Source organism: Bufo bufo, chromosome 8, assembly GCF_905171765.1.
Source record: "Bufo bufo chromosome 8, aBufBuf1.1, whole genome shotgun sequence".
In the NCBI taxonomy this organism is placed as follows: Eukaryota; Metazoa; Chordata; class Amphibia; order Anura; family Bufonidae; genus Bufo; species Bufo bufo.
This window is the reverse complement of record NC_053396.1, coordinates 9,906,005-9,925,626: the sequence shown is the minus strand read 5'-3', so window position 1 is coordinate 9,925,626 and position 19,622 is coordinate 9,906,005. Positions and strand designations below refer to the sequence as shown.

General features: G+C 46.8%; 1 protein-coding gene across 3 annotated transcripts in view; it reads right to left on the bottom strand.

Annotated features, from left to right (window-relative positions):
* LOC121009181 (discoidin domain-containing receptor 2-like) overlaps positions 1–19,622 on the bottom strand; it is a 78,334-nt gene that overhangs the window by 25,382 nt on the left and 33,330 nt on the right. Inside the window, exons 1-2 of one of the 3 annotated variants that reach the window (XM_040442105.1) lie at positions 7,928–8,086; positions 184–327 (exon numbers count right to left, since the gene is read on the bottom strand). In XM_040442105.1, the coding sequence (XP_040298039.1) occupies positions 184–247 (64 nt within the window). In that variant the 5' untranslated portion in view covers positions 248–327; positions 7,928–8,086. Of the gene's footprint in view, positions 1–183; positions 335–7,927; positions 8,087–19,622 lie in introns of those variants that run through there. The other 2 variants (XM_040442102.1, XM_040442104.1) reach the window with 2 other exon arrangements.

Here is a 19,622-nt window from a genome sequence, read left to right as displayed (position 1 = left end):
TGTAAAGTGGATACAATTGTAGCAAACCCTCAGTGTGAGAGATACAGTATTAGATCTGTACTGGTTTTCAGCCTCTGGATGTAATCAAGAATTTGTCTATTCAGTGACAGCAACCAGAGATGAGGAAAATAGCGAAGAATTGAGACACTAAATATACTGTAAAGATGCAGATGATGTCCTCACCGGGTATAACTTCTGAGGTGCAGCGTCTGGTCAGAAAAGCCAGCAGAAGAATACGGAGATACATTCTGCGGAGCGGAGACGCGTGCTGACCCCCGCTGGCTTCCCAGTTCTCTTGTCGACCGCCGGCTTCACTCAGCTACATTTCTGTAAGAAGAAGAGACATAGTCACACAAAGGGACTTGTGAGGGGACCCTCTAGGTGTGAGGAGGAGGGGGTGGCTTCAGAGGCCCCAATATTCAGGAGCACATACCATGAGGGGAATTTAGGATGTTGCTCTATCTCGAGTCTGCTTTTCCGTAATTTGCGCCAAAGTTTGTGAAAAGCAGACCAGGTTAAAGGGAATCTGACACCACAATTCTGAGATATTATCTGCAGGGCTACATGAGTCCGGACTGCTGTGGTTACACAATGCAGAGGACTCCTGTGCGCATGCGCAGCGGTCCTGACAATGCACTTCAGCGCAGCTCTGTGATCTGGACTGTTATCTGCAGGGCTACATGAGGCCAGATCTCCACTGTCAGCTCTCAAAGCTGCACAGAAATCTGGACTGCTGTGGTTACATAATGGAGAGGACTCCTGTGCGCATGCGCAGCGGTCCTGACAATGCACTTCAGCGCAGCTCTGTGATCTGGACTGTTATCTGCAGGGCTACATGAGGCCAGATCTCCACTGTCAGCTCTCAAAGCTGCACAGAAATCCGGACTGCTGTGGTTACATAATGCAGAGGACTCCTGTGCGCATGCGCAACGGTCCTGACAATGCACTTCAGCGCAGCTCTGTGATCTGGACTGTTATCTGCAGGGCTACATGAGGCCAGATCTCCACTGTCAGCTCTCAAAGCTGCACAGAAATCCGGACTGCTGTGGTTACATAATGCAGAGGACTCCTGTGCGCATGCGCAGCGGTCCTGACAATGCACTTCAGCGCAGCTCTGTGATCTGGACTGTTATTTGCAGGGCTACATGAGGCCAGATCTCCACTGTCAGCTCTCAAAGCTGCACAGAAATCTGGACTGCTGTGGTTACATAATGGAGAGGACTCCTGTGCGCATGCGCAGCGGTCCTGACAATGCACTTCAGCGCAGCTCTGTGATCTGGACTGTTATCTGCAGGGCTACATGAGACCAGATCTCCACTGTCAGCTCTCAAAGCTGCACAGAAATCTGGACTGCTGTGGTTACATAATGGAGAGGACTCCTGTGCGCATGCGCAGCGGTCCTGACAATGCATTTCAGCACAGCTCTGAGCGCCGGCAGCGCTACGGGTAATATTAATTAGTGATCTGGACTTCTTTATCACTACTCATGTAGCCCTGCAGGTAGTAGTCCAAGATTCCGGTGACAGGAAGGAGACATGGCCAACGACTATGCTACAGAATGATCACTGGCAAAAACACTGCAAATTGTAGAGCAAATCCGTAAATACATTTCATTTTCAGTTTAATTTTACTTTGACAAACTCCAGCCGTATTGGCTGTTCACACTGTAGGCTTTACCGAGAAATTTTGGCGTGGACAGATCTTCCAAAATCTTGCCGAAAACCCGCCAGCCACCACGTCCTTTCTGCCTCCCACTAATTTCAATGGGAGGCAGCTCTGAAGACGGACATGTTCCTTCTCGGCGCGGCCGCAGCTTTAAGCCGTCGCTCTACGATCCTCATCGCTTCCTCCCACTCAAATGAATGGGATGCAGAAAGGAGCGGCCGCCGGTGGGTTTTCGGAGCAAACAAACCCGCAGTGTGAACAGCCCCTTAAGGGTAACACTTAGGCCCCTTTCACACGAGCGAGCGCCCGCACTGAATCCGGACCCATTCATTTCAATGGGTCTGTGTACATGAGCGGTGTTTTTCACGCATCAGTTCTGCGTTGCGTAAAAATCGCAGCATGTTCTATATTCTGCGTTTTTCACGCAAATGAATGGGGCTGCATGAAAAACGCATCGCATCCGCAAGCAAGTGCGTTTTCACGGATGGTTGCTAAGAGATGTTGTTTGTAAACCTTCAGTTTTTTATCACGCGCGTGAAAAACGCATCAAAACGCATTGCACCCACGCGGAAAAAACTGAACAACTGAACGCAATCGCAGACAAAACTGACTGATAGTGCGAGTTTCACTGAACGCATCCGTCACGCTGGTGTGAAAGGGGCCTTAGGCTACTTTCACACTAGCGTTTTTGATGGATCCGGCAGGGTTCGCCAAAAGAAAACGGATCCGTCCCCATTGACTTGCATTGTGGGTCATGACGGATGCATCTTGCTCCGCATCCCAGGAAGGAAAGAAAACCGCGGCATGCTGCGTTTTGCTCTCCGGTATGAGAACAAATGCATTTCGGAGCGCTCCGTTCTGTTCAGTCACATTTTGTCCCCATTGACAATGAATGGGGACAAAACAGAAGCGTTTTTTTTTCGGTATTAAGGTATTTTTTTTACGTGGTTTTTCATCCTGACAATTTTTCTGGGAATTTTGGACATGGATTCCAAGAACAGACAGGTCACTGTTTTTTTCCGCGGTGCCGTTTTTAAGCGTACAGCCACGCGGTCAGTATACCATGCAGTATTGGAAGGCGAAATCTGCAGAGGAAAGTACAAAGGACGATATCATCTCTTTTCTGAATTCACTCCTTGTTTTGGCCTCCAGAACTGTGTGTAGAAACCTGAACACGTGGCCATGCCCTAAAACCACAAGCAGAAGGAAAAGCCCTGTATCAATTCTCATGCAGATTCCCCTTTGAAATCAATGGAGCTGCTCGCATTTGTGGCGCGTTTTTCCAGCACAGAATCGGCACCAACTTCTGCAACAACTAAAAAAATGTGTGAAATTATTATTATTCAGGATGTTTTACCAGTAGTTTTCCTGTGTGTGTAATTTTATCATGTAATACCACTTCTGACCAGTAGATGGAAGCATTTATCTACATAGTTCTTGTTCATGCTCATCTGGATTATGGATTTTCTAGCAGCACAAAGTATTTCAGGACAGAAGTAGGAAGAGGCAGTGACCAGTCCACTCCTAGGAGGACAGGACTGCGGGTGATGGGGTATTAGTGTCATGGTGGGAGGAAGAGAGTAAGGACAAGTGGGTTGTGTAACAGTCATTGGAAGGAGCAGTGTTCTCAGCAGCACAGAGTATTTTAGAAGAGGAGTGTGCAGATCTCGACTACTGGGGGTAAACTTATTGCTCCATCAGGGGCGGTCGACTCAATGCAGTTTTCCAAGTTGCCTCAATGGGGACATAAGGGGGGGGGGGGGGGGTGTAAGAACATCACTAAGAAGAGCTGTCAGGGGTCTGGGAAAGCTGGGTGTCGAGCCACCCCAAAAAGTGCTAAAAATGAGCTCCTCTTCAACTATTAAGAAACTACAACTCCCAGTATGACTGCAGGTTGGGAGTGGTAGTTTCATGACAGCTGGCGAGTCTCTGTACTAAGAAAGGGGCTGTGTATAAATGAATCATCCCATAGTGAGAAGTTCTGCAGCTTTCTAATAGACATTGCGTTTCAAGTTCCGGAACCCTGCTTGCTGTCAGTGAATAATGGGAACATTTTTGTTTTCAAAATCCATCCTGACCTATTGCTTCTCAAAGCTGAGGGTTTGCTAAAGTCGCGTCCAGTCTAGACCATCCTCTGTGAGGCGAACAACCTGGATTCTGGGCTGATACATTGTCACAAACCATCAGAGGCAGGAGAGAGATAGGGCTGTATATCCAGTCTAGACAATCCTCTGTGAGGGGAACTTCCGGGATGATACATTGTCACAAACCGTCAGCGCAGAAGAGACAAAGGCTTGTATCCAGTCTGGACATCAGCAGCACAAGCTGGTATTTTGTGACAATGTATCAGTCTGGAGTCCAGGATAAATGGACTAGATACAATTGTAGCAAACCCTCAGCTGTGAGAAGTATTGAGTCTACAAAGCTGATCAGGATGTAAACATGACGGCCCCCATTGACAGGCAGCAAGCAGAGGTCTTGAAAATAGTGAGACCTTGGAAAATGAAGTCTATTGATGAGGCTTCGGATCTGGAGACCCTCATTACCTGGTCCTGGACTTGCAGGTAACCCTCCTCCCGCGGTGCCTGGAGATGTCCCCTGTGCCCCTCTGTCCCTGTCATCGAGGAATCTGCGTCCTCTCCGCCTCCTTGTTTTTCTGCTTTTCTGGATGTTTTTTTTAGGGTTACAATTCCTGGAATCATCTCGTGAGTGGCCATAATTGATGCCATATGTCATTATCGGCACACAGGCCCACTGCCCGCTGCCCCTCCTCATGCCACCGCCATGTCCTCCTATCTCTGCTCCTCGCCACCCAATTCCATACAGTCTGCAAAGTCTTCTTAGCGTTTTCCGTTCCTAGGAAAGCTGGGTGACAGCGGACATCACCCCCACAGCTATCACAGGGTTTGTCACCTTTCCTAGACTCCTGATATATAAAGTGCTACCTCCCCACGCCTGTACCTCTTAGGAGCGAGGCAGATGTGCCATCAGGAGTCTGGGAAGCCATATGTGTGAAGAGATGGCGGCATTATAAAACTAATATAAATATTCCTATGCAGATGTAGCAGAGCTGAGATTGTCACACAACTTTCCTATACCCATACCATACAGCATGGGGCGTATGTTGAGAGCCACTTACAATGCTATACAGTGCCGCCACCATACACTGCAAAAATAATATGTGCCGCCACCATACAATGCAGTACAGTGCCACACAATGGGAACACTGTTGTACTCACATAATACCATTATAAAGTGCATACCTAATACTGACATATAGTATGCACATAATACCACCATACAGTGCATACATGATACTGACATACAGTACTTACTAATACCGACATACAGCATTGACATAATACCACCATACAGTGCATACATGATACTGACATACAGTGCATACATGATACTGACATACAGTACTTACTAATACCGACATACAGCATTGACATAATACCACCATACAGTGCATACATAATACTGCCACACAGTGCTCACCTAATGCGTGCATAGAGTGCATACGTAACACCACAATACAGTGCTTGCTTAATACTGCCATACAATGCTCATAAAATACCGCCATACAGTGCTCACTTAAAACCCCCATACGGCGCTCTGCTCACTTAATACAGGCATACTACATTCACATAATACCACAATACTGTGCCCACAATAACACCCCAGAATAGTGAACTAAGGGTTTTATACAAGGGATAAATAATACTGCTATACAGGTAATATAACATAGTGGTGTCAGGCCATTGGTGTGCCCTATGCAACTGCCCAGGTGGCACACTCCTCATCTAATTAACCATAGAGATGCCGATAACCTTAACATATCTTCTCACTGCAGAGAGCCATCACAAGAGGAAGTGTTAAAATCAGAGTTGCTACTTGTTTGTATAGAGAGATGTAGCAGAGTTGCGTTTGTTACTTAAAGGGAATGTGTCATTGGAAAAAAAATTCTGCCAGATTAATACCAGATAGCAACATATTATTTTTTTCTAATCTGTTTTTATTTTCTGATTGAAGATTTTTTTTTAATGTTATTTTCTGGACATGATTATGGGGGCGGCCATCTTGCCTGAGCCGTTCTCAGATGGCATTCAGAGAGTTGCTTTACGGCAGCCACATGGTCCATAGACATAAACTGGCCCGGGATAGAAGGGGTTGGAAAATGAAAACATTAAAAACCTTTCAAAAATATGTTAAAGGGGTTCTGCAGCTGCCGATCAGCTGTTTGAGAAGGCATCCGCGCTCCAGCAGCGGTGCTCCAGCAGTGGTGCTCCAGCAGTGGCGCTCCAGCAGTGGCGCTCCAGCAGCGCCGCGGCCTTCTCACTGTTTACCGCAGGCCCAGTGACGTCATGACTACTATCAACTGGCCTGGGCGGGGCTGAGCTCCATTCAAGTGAATGGGTCTGCGATCCCCATGCGCCTGCCCCACGGACGCTGCCCGTGCATTGCGGAGCGCAATTTGCTGTCCACGGGCTTCACACGTTCGTGTAAACGAGCCGTAAGGATGCTGGACTGTGATGTATAGTTAAATGTCAGGCTCCCCACCATCTTCTTCTCACTGGACCATAAGAAAGTGAAAGTCCTTTAATCCACCATCTGATACTCCGGAAAATTCTGTAATCCGGTACTGCAATATAAGGTGGAATTGCCCAAGATGCTCCCGACCCTTACAAGTGAGTTTAATATACTTCCTATGACTGTTGATCTGATAATCCGGCAGACATGGATGCCAAATTAAATGTTACTGTAAAAAAATAGAAAAAAATGATGTACCTTAAAGGGGTTGTCCTTTACTATTGATGGCCTTTTGTCAGGATAAGCCATCAATATTTGATCGACGGGGATCTGACACCCGACACCCCCCTGTCAGTCGTTTCAGAGTTGCTCTGGCGAGGAACTACACAGCGCCTTCTGTTGCGCAGTGGACAGAGCTTGTAACTGCAGCACCGCCTTGCTGCATTACTCAGCTCTGTCCACTACACGTGGCAGAGCTACTCTGAAACTGCTGATCGGCAGGGGTGTTGGACCTCGGCCGATCAAATATCGATGGATAGGCCATGAATAGTAGAGGAGTGGAGAACCCCTTTAAGGCTGCTGCCACACAGTGCTTGAATTCAACGATGAAGTCATGCGACTGATGGAGATGACATTGCTATACATGAGTCGCTGTGACGTAAGCACTTAAATAATATACATATAATGGTCAAATATTACCAACATAAAACTCCCCAAAAACATCATATGCTTTCCAAATAATACCACAATACAGTGCCCAAATAATGCTATTATACAGTGCTCACCACCGCACAGTGCCTAAATAAAACCACCGTACGGTACTCAAATAATGCTATCATGCAATGTTCAAATAAGACCATCACACAGTACCCTAAATAAAACCACCATACAGTACTCAAATAATGCTATCATGCAATGCTCAAATAAAACCATCACACAGTGCCTAAATAAAACCATAATACAGTGCTAAAATAAAGCTATAATGTAATGATTAACGAAGATCACCGCACAGCGCCTAAATAAATCCATCCTTAAATAATGCTAGCATGCAACGCTCAAATAAGACCACCGCACAGTACCCAAATAAAACCATTATGCAATACCTGAATAAAATCAGTATACAGTGACTAAATAAAACTACAATACAGAGCCCAAGTAATGCTATCATACAGAGGTCAGATAATACCACATTCAGTGCCTACATAAATCCATTATACAGTGCAGTAATAAATCTACCGTACAGTGCTCAATTAATACTATCCTAGAATGATCAACAAAGACCGCCATACAGTGCCTAAATAAATCCACCATAAAGTGCTCAAATAATACAATCATGCAATGCTCATATAATACCACCACACGGTGCCTAAATAAAACCAAACATCATACGCTTTCCAGATAAAACTACCGCACCACATAATGCTTCCATACCGTGCCTAAATAAAAGCATTATATAGTGACAGAATAAAACCACAATACAGTATCCACATAATGCTATCCTACACTTTCTATACCATACGCCCATGCGGTGCCAAAGTAATGCTATAGTACAGTGCGCGCATAAAACCGCCATACAGAACCCAAAAGAAAACATCATGCGCATAAATGCCATATAGCTCGTGTAGTCACCCGCAATGCTTCCCTCATAGGTGGTTTCATACCCACTGACTGGTGGTTCTTGGGAGCCCCTGTGCCCAGTTGTATATGGCGGGCAGACACATGGACTTACCCAGGACTATTGGCATTGGGGGAACGAGCGGTTCCATGCACAGGTTGTGCTTTGGCTCATGTCCCTCTCTTCCTCCTCCTATCACATGTAATTCATTAGGACGGGCCTGCACATGACGCAGATTGTTCCAGCGCGGTGCCATCTTGCATTTGGCATAAAGAAGAGGAAAATGACTGATCGGGAATGTGCCATAAACAAGGATGCGGGCAGAGATGATGTAAACCCCAAGTGCAGAGCACAGCGCGACAATCAGGCGTCAGACATGCTGCACTGAAAGTGCTGCCAAATGTATGCTGCAACCCCACTACATACAGCGTGAACTAGAGCACCCCCAGTTATCCCAGGGCAAATGGAACGGATTAGAGACATGGTATAGGGATACGGTTACAGTAGGGTTAGAAGAAAGTACAAAAAAGGCTATAGGATTAGCGGTTACTGTACAGTATACGGCATAGGATTAAGGGTTATAGGTATACGGTATAGGATTACAGTACAGTATACAGTGTAAATTTAGGTATTAGGGTACAGTATACTGTATAGAATTATGGTTCAGTTTGCAGTATACGGTATAGGAAAAGGGGTTAATGTACAGTGTACGGTCTAGGGATTATGGGTTAGAGTACAGTAAATGGCATAGAATTTAGGGTACAGTATACGGTATAGGATTAGAGGGTTAGGGTATGGTATACGATTAGGGTTAATTATACAGTATAGGATTAGGGTTTGAGGTACAGTATACGGTATAGGATTACAGGTTAGGGTACAGTATATGGTATAGGATTGGGGTTCGGGTACAATATAGGATTAGGGGTAGGGTACAATATACGGTATAGGATTACAGGTTAGAGTACAGTATACAGTATATGATTGCAGGTTAGGGTATAGTATTCGGTATAGGTTGAGGGTAGGGTAAATTATACGGTATAGGATTACAGGTTAGGGTACAGTATATGGTATAGGATTACAGGTTAGGGTACATTATACGGTATAGGATTAATAGTTAGGGTACATTATACGGTATAGGATTAGGGGTAGGGTACATTATACGATATAGGATTACAGGTTAGGGTATAGTATTCGGTATAGGATTAGGGGTAGGGTACATTATACGGTATAGGATTAGGGGTAGGGTACATTATACAGTATAGGATTACAGGTTAGGGTACAGTATACGGTATAGGATTACAGGTTAGAGTACAGTATATGGTATAGGATTACAGGTTAGGGTACAGTATACGGTATAGGATTACAGGTTAGAGTACAGTATATGGTATAGGATTACAGGTTAGGGTATAGTATTCGGTATAGGATTAGGGGTAGGGTACAGTATATGGCATAAGATTAGGGGTAGGGTACATTATACGGTATAGGATTACAGGTTAGGGTACAGTATATGGTATAGGATTAGGGGTAGGGTACATTATACGGTATAGGATTACAGGTTAGGGTACATTATACGGTATAGGATTACAGGTTAGGGTACAATATACTGTATAGGATTACAGGTTAGGGTACAGTATACGGTATAGGATTACAGGTTAGGGTACAATATACGGTATAGGATTACAGGTTAGAGTACAGTATAGGATTACAGGTTAGGGTACAGTATATAGTATAGGATTAGGGGTAGGGTACATTATACGGTATAGGATTACAGGTTAGGGTACATTATTCGGTATAGGATTAGAGGTTAGGGTACAGAATACGTACGGTATAGGATTAGGGTAGGGTAGATTATACGGTATAGGATTACAGGTTAGAGTACAGTATACGGTATAGGATTAGGGTAGGGTACATTATACGGTATAGGATTACAGGTTAGAGTACAGTATACGGTATAGGATTACAGGTTAGGGTACATTATGCGGTATAGGATTACAGGTTAGGGTACATCATACGGTATAGGATTACAGGTTAGGGTACAGTATACGGTATAGGATTAGGGTAGGGTACATTATATGGTATAGGATTACAGATTAGGGTACAGTATACGTACGGTATAGGATTAGGAGAAGGGTACATTATACGGTTATTGTAAGGCTATAGGTTTACAGTATAAAGTTTGGGATTACAGTTTCTCTATAGGATTAGAGGTTACGGCAAGGTATCAGGTTACGGTTCTCCCATCTGATAAGGTTACGGTAATTGTTTGCGGTTATAAATATGGTGAACATAACGACCGCCATTTCCCCCCCATTTGCCCCATTGTTTCCACACTCGGGGGAGATGAACGTCTCTGACAAACGATAAAATAAAGTTTCTGCTGAGAAAACATCTGTTGTGTAACCCGACTCCTCAGCGGCTTCGGTTGCATAATCATGTGACAATCCTCGCCGCTCGCATTCTTCAGCCCCGATTGCATTAAGAAAACATGGCTGCCAGGCGCTCAGAGATCTGCTCTGTGAACACCGGCGGTACATTTATGGGTGCAATATTCTCAACGTGACGATATTTAAAGGGCCGCATACACCTTAAACTTGCCGAAACATGCACTTGGATTGGATTAGGATTGGTCCTCAGCCCCCAGATGGAAGAGAGGAAAGCAAGCAGAGATCTTGAAAATTTATCGGGGCAGATTTACGGCTAAAAACGCGTCTGAATTCTTGCGTTGATGCCTTGGATCACATTTATTGCCTTGTCCAAGGGGTGTGGTTTAGCGGGAAGTTTCCTGGGGGGCGTGATGTGTGTTTGTCCAGCTTTATAACAACTTGACCAGTACGAGACAAATAAACCCTGTCCCCTGAAAACACCCTCAGACCAGGTGGACCCTCCTGTGTATGGGAGGGGCTTAAATAAACCCCGCCCCTCAACGCCGAATGTGGCCCTCAGGGAAAGAAGGATTGGGATCACTTGTCAAACTAATAAATCTTCCCCAATATATTTTGTGGAAATTTTTAATATACAATGAAAAAAACTCTTTTTTTTGCATTAAAATGGACAATCCCTTTAAGGTGTAGACCACGCCTTCCAATGGTCTGGTAAAACCAGGCCTTAAAGGGGGTGGAGCTTATGTAAATATTCCCCTAAAATGCCTGGTCGACCGTCTATGCCATATAGATTTCCAAAGACAGTCGTGGAAAATGTATGAAGAAATGGGCAGAGCTTGTATAGGCCCCACTCAAAATCGGGCGTGTCCTTCATTTAGTATCATGAATGTCGGTAACGATGCGTATTCAGCGCCCAAGGTTCTGTGGTCTGTGCAGCGAAGGGTTACCGTAGATGGCGGAACGCCTGCAGATTATTACCAGCTGTCTACAGCAGACTCCACGAGGAGAATGTACACACAGAGCGTGAGAGAAAGTGCCGGGAAATAGTGTCAGGGGACGCAACGCGTGAGAGCGCCATGATGTCATGTAGAACAATGATAGATAGATAGATAGATAGATAGATAGATAGATAATAGATAGATAGATAGGAGATAGATAGATAGATAGATAATAGATAGATAGATAGATAGGAGATAGATAGATAGATAATAGATAGATAGGAGATAGATAGATAGATAGATAGATAGATAGATAATAGATAGATAGGAGATAGATAGATAGATAGATAGATAGATAGATAGATAGATAGATAGATAGATAGGAGATAATAGATAGATAGATAGATAGATAGATAGATAGGGCCACCACCCGGCAAACCCGGGCAAATGCCGGGGGCCCCTGCTCCTGGGGGGGCCCACTGTGCCCGCTCACTCCTGTAGCTGTGTCCTGCCTGTTCTGAGTTCTAGGGCCGCTTACCCCAGCAATGCAGACAATTTTCGCCACGTGCACTGCTGGGGTAAGCGGCCCTAGAACTCAGAACAGGGTAGATGAAGTTGTTTCGGTAGATGATTGATTCTTTGCTAGAATGTAGTTGTTAGAAGGAGTTCTGTGACATCACTGGTCACATGCTTCTTCATGGTCACATGACAAACCCTGACGGCAGCAGCAGCTTGTGGAAGGAGGCGGGGCTGTGCCTGCAAGATGCAGAGTGAGGTCGGATGTGCTGCTGGAGAACCAGAACTTGTGAGGGGAAGCAGATGTCTGGTGCAATTAAGGGGGTTTATCATACAGATCCGGGTGTATTCTGAGGGCCATGATGTGTGTGTCTGTCTGTCCCTGTGTGTGTGTCTGTCAGTCCCTGTGTGTGTGTCTGTCTGTCCCTGTGTGTGTGTCTGTCAGTCTGTCTGTTCCTGTGTGTGTGTCTGTCAGTCTGTCTGTTCCTGTGTGTGTGTCTGTCAGTCTGTCTGTCCCTGTGTGTGTGTCTGTCAGTCTGTCTGTCCCTGTGTGTGTGTCTGTCAGTCTGTCTGTCCCTGTGTGTGTGTGTCTGTCAGTCTGTCTGTCCCTGTGTGTCTGTCAGTCTGTCTGTCCCTGTGTGTGTGTCTGTCAGTCTGTCTGTCCCTGTGTGTGTGTCTGTCAGTCTGTCTGTCCCTGTGTGTGTGTCTGTCAGTCTGTCTGTCCCTGTGTGTGTGTCTGTCAGTCTGTCTGTCCCTGTGTGTGTGTGTCTGTCAGTCTGTCTGTCCCTGTGTGTGTGTCTGTCAGTCTGTCTGTCCCTGTGTGTGTGTCTGTCAGTCTGTCTGTCCCTGTGTGTCAGTCTGTCTGTCTGTCTGTCCCTGTGTGTGTGCCCCTTTCTGTGTCTATGGCCTCATGTACACCGGCCGTGTGCATCACGGATGCGGACCTATTCACTTAAATGGGTCTGCAATCGCTCAATGGGAAGCACTACGGAGTGCTTCTGTGGTGTTTCCGTCCGTGCCTCCGCACCGCAAAAAAATAGAACATGTTCTTTTTTTTTTTTTGTGCGGTGCGGCCGGATCATGGACCCATTCAAATTGTGGTCCCCAATGCACGGAACGGACGCATAACGTCAGTGTGCCTGAGGCCTGAGGCATTGCTTAGACTCCATCCCACAGTCTAGCCAGTGCCTAATGGGTTACAGTTTAGACCACCTTGTGGTACATGTTGATAGTTCTCTTTTAAACCCCAGTCCATGTCCCCTCAGTACTGGGAATCAGTGGGGGTCATATTAGAAGGTAACAAAAGGTTGGAGCTCAACTAAAGGTGGAATTCCCTTTTAGATAGAAGTTGGTTGATGATTACACAGGTGTCTGTCCCTGTGTGTGTGTGTGTGTGTCTGTCCCTGTGTGTGTGTGTGCGTGTCTGTCCCTGTGTGTGTGTGCGTGTCTGTCCCCGTGTGTGTGCGTGTCTGTCCCCGTGTGCGTGTGCGTGTCTGTCCCCGTGTGTGTGCGTGTCTGTCCCTGTGTGTGTGTGTGTCCCTGTGTGTGTGCGTGTCTGTCCCTGTGTGTGCGTGTCTGTCCCTGTGTGTGTGTGTGTCTGTCCCTGTGTGTGTGTCTGTCCCTGTGTGTGTGTGTGTCTGTCCCTGTGTGTGCGCGTGTGTGCGTGTCTGTCCCTGTGTGTGCGTGTCTGTCCCCGTGTGTGTGCGTGTCTGTCCCTGTGTGTGTGTGTGTCCCTGTGTGTGTGCGTGTCTGTCCCTGTGTGTGCGTGTCTGTCCCTGTGTGTGTGTGTGTCTGTCCCTGTGTGTGTGTCTGTCCCTGTGTGTGTGTGTGTCTGTCCCTGTGTGTGCGCGTGTGTGCGTGTCTGTCCCTGTGTGTGCGTGTCTGTCCCCGTGTGTGTGTCTGTCCCTGTGTGTGTGTGTCTGTCCCTGTGTGTGTGTGTGTCTGTCCCCGTGTGTGTGTCTGTCCCTGTGTGTGTGTCTGTCCCTGTGTGTGTGTGTGTCTGTCCCCGTGTGTGTGTCTGTCCCTGTGTGTGTGTGTGTCTGTCCCTGTGTGTGTGTGTGTCTGTCCCCGTGTGTGTGTCTGTCCCTGTGTGTGTGTGTGTCTGTCCCCGTGTGTGTGTCTGTCCCTGTGTGTGTGTCTGTCCCTGTGTGTGTGTCTGTCCCTGTGTGTGTGTGTGTCTGTCCCCGTGTGTGTGTCTGTCCCTGTGTGTGTGTGTGTCTGTCCCTGTGTGTGTGTGTCTGTCCCTGTGTGTGTCTGTCCCTGTGTGTGTCTGTCCCTGTGTGTGTGTGTCTGTCCCCGTGTACGTGTCTGTCCCCGTGTGTGTGTCTGTCCCTGTGTGTGTGTGTGTCTGTCCCTGTGTGTGTGCGTGTGTGTCCCCGTGTGCGTGTCTGTCCCTGTGTGTGTGTGTGTCTGTCCCTGTGTGTGCGTGTCTGTCCCCGTGTGTGTGTCTGTCCCTGTGTGTGTGTGTGTCTGTCCCCGTGTGTGTGTCTGTCCCCGTGTGTGTGTCTGTCCCTGTGTGTGTGTGTCTGTCCCCGTGTGTGTGTCTGTCCCTGTGTGTGTGTGTCTGTCCCCGTGTGTGTGTCTGTCCCTGTGTGTGCGTGTCTGTCCCCGTGTGTGTGTCTGTCCCTGTGTGTGCATGTCTGTCCCCGTGTGTGTGTCTGTCCCTGTGTGTGCGTGTCTGTCCCCGTGTGTGTGTCTGTCCCTGTGTGTGCATGTCTGTCCCCGTGTGTGTGTCTGTCCCTGTGTGTGCGTGTCTGTCCCCGTGTGTGTGTCTGTCCCTGTGTGTGCATGTCTGTCCCTGTGTGTGTGTGTGTGTCTGTCCCTGTGTGTGTGTGTGTCTGTGTGTGTGTGTGTGTCTGTCCCTGTGTGTGTGTGTGTGTGTGTGTCTGTCCCCGTGTGTGTGTCTGTCCCTGTGTGTGTGTGTGTCTGTCCCCGTGTGTGTGTGTCTGTCCCCGTGTGTGTGTGTCTGTCCCTGTGTGTGTGTCTGTCCCCGTGTGTGTGTCTGTCCCTGTGTGTGTGTGTCTGTCCCCGTGTGTGTGTCTGTCCCTGTGTGTGTGTGTGTGTGCGTGTCTGTCCCCGTGTGCGTGTCTGTCCCCGTGTGCGTGTCTGTCCCCGTGTGTGTGTGCGTGTGTGTGTCTGTCCCCGTGTGTGTGTGTGTCTGTCCCTGTGTGTGTGTGTGTGTGCGTGTCTGTCCCCGTGTGCGTGTCTGTCCCCGTGTGTGTGTCTGTCCCCGTGTGTGTGTGCGTGTCTGTCCCCGTGTGTGTGTCTGTGTGTGTGTGCGTGTCTGTCCCCGTGTGCGTGTCTGTCCCCGTGTGCGTGTCTGTCCCCGTGTGTGTGTGTGTGCGTGTCTGTCCCCGTGTGTGTGTGCGTGTCTGTCACCATCAACCTGCCCACAGTGTTCCCTTTGTCTTGACGCAGCTGCATCAGGACATTCTGTGCGGGGCAAGATGAAGATGGAAGAGGAGGCAGCACCACCAGCATGGAGTCTGTGGTAGAGGCACAGGGAGGCACACTAAGGACGCAGGTAACATTACTACATGATCTACACTAGTGTTATCTGTGGTTTACATAGGACTACAGGTAACACTACTACATGATCTACACTAGTGTTATCTGTGGTTTACATAGGACTACAGGTAACACTACTACATGATCTACACTAGTGTTATCTGTGGTTTACATAGGACTACAGGTAACACTACTACATGATCTACACTAGTGTTATCTGTGGTTTACATAGGACTGCAGGTAGCACTACTACATGTTCTGTACTCAGATAGCCATGACTGTGTTATCTATGCTGTTACATAGGACTGCAGGTGATATCTACTGTATTATCTGTACTCAGAGAGTTACCATTGTGTAGGGGGGCCCACTGAGACTTTATCGCCCAAGGGCCCACATGATCCTGGAGATAGATAATAGATAGATATCCTGCCATCTGCACTTGTTTCTGTGGGGAGTTCAGGGCAGGTGTCCTGTATGTGAATGGTGGAGACATGACGTGGAGGTGATCGGCCTGGTCCTTCCACCCTCCAGCAGAAGACCTCTATGTGGACAGCACAGAAATCTGTGTAAACAGGGGAGCATACAATACATCTTATCAAATATTTAAAAAAAATGGAGCAGAATTTCCACAAAGGTTCTATCTGTAATCATCCCACAAACACATTGGGCAGCAACCAGACAGCGGACGCCGACTGCATTCATTATTAACCCTTGGTTTTCAATAATTTACTTCAGTTTAGTAGATCAAACAATCTTGTAAATTCCAGTAATTACACATCTGCCATCAATAATCCCCCACATCCACCAAAGTACATGATGTGACAGGAACTGTCTCAACTACTTATTAACTACCATGCTGGTATAACCTGGGTATACAATTATATATGTACAGCTGGTATAACCTGGGTATACAATTATATATGTACAGCTGGTATAACCTGGGTATACAATTATATATGTACAGCTGGTATAACCTGGGCATCTCCTGTATATAATTATATATGTACAGCTGGTATAACCTGGGTATCTTTATGTATATAACCACATATGTAATGATGGGATTATATTATACCCCATTGCACCTGTCCTGCTTAACGGTTTAACAAGAGGTTATCCAATACTGGACAGCACATATGTCATTCTATATTTAGGACCAGCTCCATGTGTCTGCCAATACTGAGCTGGTCCTAAACATCTAAGAGTAACATAACCTTCATGTGCACGCAGGGAAAGATGTATACACTCCACCAGCAGAATAGTGAGTGCAGCTCTGGAGTATAATACAGGATGTAACTCAGGATCAGTACAGGATAAGTAATGTATGTACACAGTGACTCCACCAGCAGAATAGTGAGTGCAGCTCTGGAGTATAATACAGGATGTAACTCAGGATCAGTACAGGATAAGTAATGTATGTACACAGTGACTCCACCAGCAGAATAGTGAGTGCAGCTCTGGAGTATAATACAGGATATAACTCAGGATCAGTACAGGATAAGTAATGTATGTACACAGTGACTGCACCAGCAGAATAGTGAGTGCAGCTCTGGAGTATAATACAGGATGTAACTCAGGATCAGTACAGGATAAGTAATGTATGTACACAGTGACTGCACCAGCAGGATAGTGAGTGCAGCTCTGGAGTATAATACAGGATGTAACTCAGGATCAGTACAGGATAAGTAATGTATGTACACAGTGACTCCACCAGCAGAATAGTGAGTGCAGCTCTGGAGTATAACACAGGATGTAACTCAGGATCAGTACAGGATAAGTAATGTATGTACACAGTGACTCCACCAGCAGAATTGTGAGTGCAGCTCTGGAGTATGATACAGGATGTAACTCAGGATCAGTACAGGATAAGTAATGTATGTACACAGTGACTGCACCAGCAGAATAGTGAGTGCAGCTCTGGAGTATAATACAGGATGTAACTCAGGATCAGTACAGGATAAGTAATGTATGTACACAGTGACTGCACCAGCAGAATAGTGAGTTTAGCTCTGGAGTATAATACAGGATGTAACTCAGGATCAGTACAGGATAAGTAATGTATGTACACAGTGACTGCACCAGCAGAATAGTGAGTGCAGCTCTGGAGTATAATACAGGATGTAACTCAGGATCAGTACAGGATAAGTAATGTATGTACACAGTGACTGCACCAGCAGAATAGTGAGTGCAGCTCTGGAGTATAATACATGATGTAACTCAGGGTCAGTACAGGATAAGTAATGTATGTACACAGTGACTGCACCAGCAGAATAGTGAGTGCAGCTCTGGGGTATAATACAGGATGTAACTCAGGGTCAGTACAGGATAAGTAATGTATGTACACAGTGACTGCACCAGCAGAATAGTGAGTGCAGCTCTGGAGTATAATACAGGATGTAACTCAGGGTCAGTACAGGATAAGTAATGTATGTACACAGTGACTGCACCAGCAGAATAGTGAGTGCAGCTCTGGGGTATAATACATGGACATTATTTCTACATATAAACTGTAGTATCAGGTTCAGAGTTGGACTGAGTTTTAGCTTGAACTGAAAGATAAATTCCTCTCAGCCGCAATTCAACCTTAGGTATTATAATCCTAAACACATTAGAGGTGCCCGTGAACCCTTTTCTCTCCGCTTATGACAACTTGCAGCAGAAAGTAATTTTGTTGCAGTGATGAAACAGCAGAAGACAAATCTCATGAGTCCCACCAGTGTGAAAGTCGCCATAGAAGGGCATTTGGGGCAATTTACACCCGCCATACCCTATATTTACAGGCGGAGTAGCCCTTTAAATCTGAAGGTAAAGTTGTGATAGTGTTGGAGAGGTTAAACTCCCTCCTGCGTCACTGTGTTATTCTAACCTCCTCCCCCACTGCACTTAAACTTTTTTTTTTTTTTTTTCCGGAAACTTCTCTGGGCCAGATGAAATGCATGCTTGGCGGAGATCCCAGCTGGATTCATTCACTGCCAGTGAAAATTCCTGGAGTGGCTGATTACCACGCAACTTGGGGGCAGGGATCGGGGAGAAAGTCTCCTCTGCTCCATCCCTTGGACGCCCCGGGGCCTGATTTGCGCCTGGATGGAAACTTTTGGGTTTGTCGCTGCTCCCTTAGTGCAAGGGGAGAACCTCCCTCATCCTTTATTCTTCTTCAGTGTGTACAGTATGAGGCAGGCAGCCCATAGATCATGGACTATCACCCCCATTATGCACTGTGTCATTAGCTCTCCTCCAGAAGGAAGAAATGTGATGCAAAAAGCGACAACGCATCTAACTGCAGGATAGAGCTGCCTGGGCATGCTGGGACTTGTGGTGCAGCAACAATGGTGGTATTATAGCTGCCGTAAAGGGACAGTGCCATCGCCAGCTGGTCTGTTAGGGCACCTGGACATCATAGAAGTGCCAACATGGTGCCCTTTAATACTACATGCCTTGTCATCTGGGGGGGGTACAACCCTTGCAGACTTACCTCTATGACCAGCATATGCTCTAGTAGGGCAGAGACTACCCTAGGGATCAGCAACCTCCGACACGCCAGCTGTTCAGAACTACAACCCCCAGAATCCTCCTTTCACTTCTATGGGAGTTACAAGAAAAGCCGAATAGGTGTGCATGCTGGGAGTTGTAGTTTCACAGCAGCTGGAGTGCCGACGGTTGCTGATCCCTGCCCTAGTTAGACAATCCCTTTAAATGTGTTTTTCCAGCAAGGACAACCCCCCCCTCCCCCTTTCTTAAAGGGGTTCTGACATCTCAAACCCTGGTGGCATATGATGACCAGGATGGCTAGGCCACCAGCGTCAGGTACAGGTCCCACCCATGGAATCTGCTGCTATCTTCACAATGGACTCCCCAAAGTGAAAGCGCGTCCACCCTCCATTCACCTCTATGGGAGTTCCGAAAATCGCCCAGCTATTTCTGCCAGTCCCATAGCGGTGAATGGAGAGGCGGCCGTGCATGCACTCTGCACTCTCCATTCACTTCTATGGTACTTCCAAAAATACCCTAGAACGCTCGCTCAACGATTTTAGGAACTCCCATAGAAGTGAATGGAGAGCACTTGCGCCCATGCAGTGCACTCTCCTTCACTTTGGGGAGCAGGTCCCAGAGGTGGGGCCCGCAACAATCTGAAATTGGTAGCATGTCGTAGCGATATGCCACCAAAGTATAAGATGAGACAACCCCTTTAAAGTTGCTTTTTTGAATTATATTTTTTTTTCAAATTTTCTTTTTTTCACAGATAGCGCCCCCCTTCTGCGCAGGCTGTGTCTGGTATTGCAGCCCAGCTCCATTCAGATGTATGGCTTTTTCATTGGTGATAGGGCGGAGGACGGGTGCTGGACATTCTGCAGACATAGAGCTGGCACTGGGCCCCGTTCCCACACATATAAGACAATGCGCGGCAGACGTGTATTCATTGTTTAACCCTGATGTAAACATTTCGATGAAATCGCCATGAGCGCACACTTA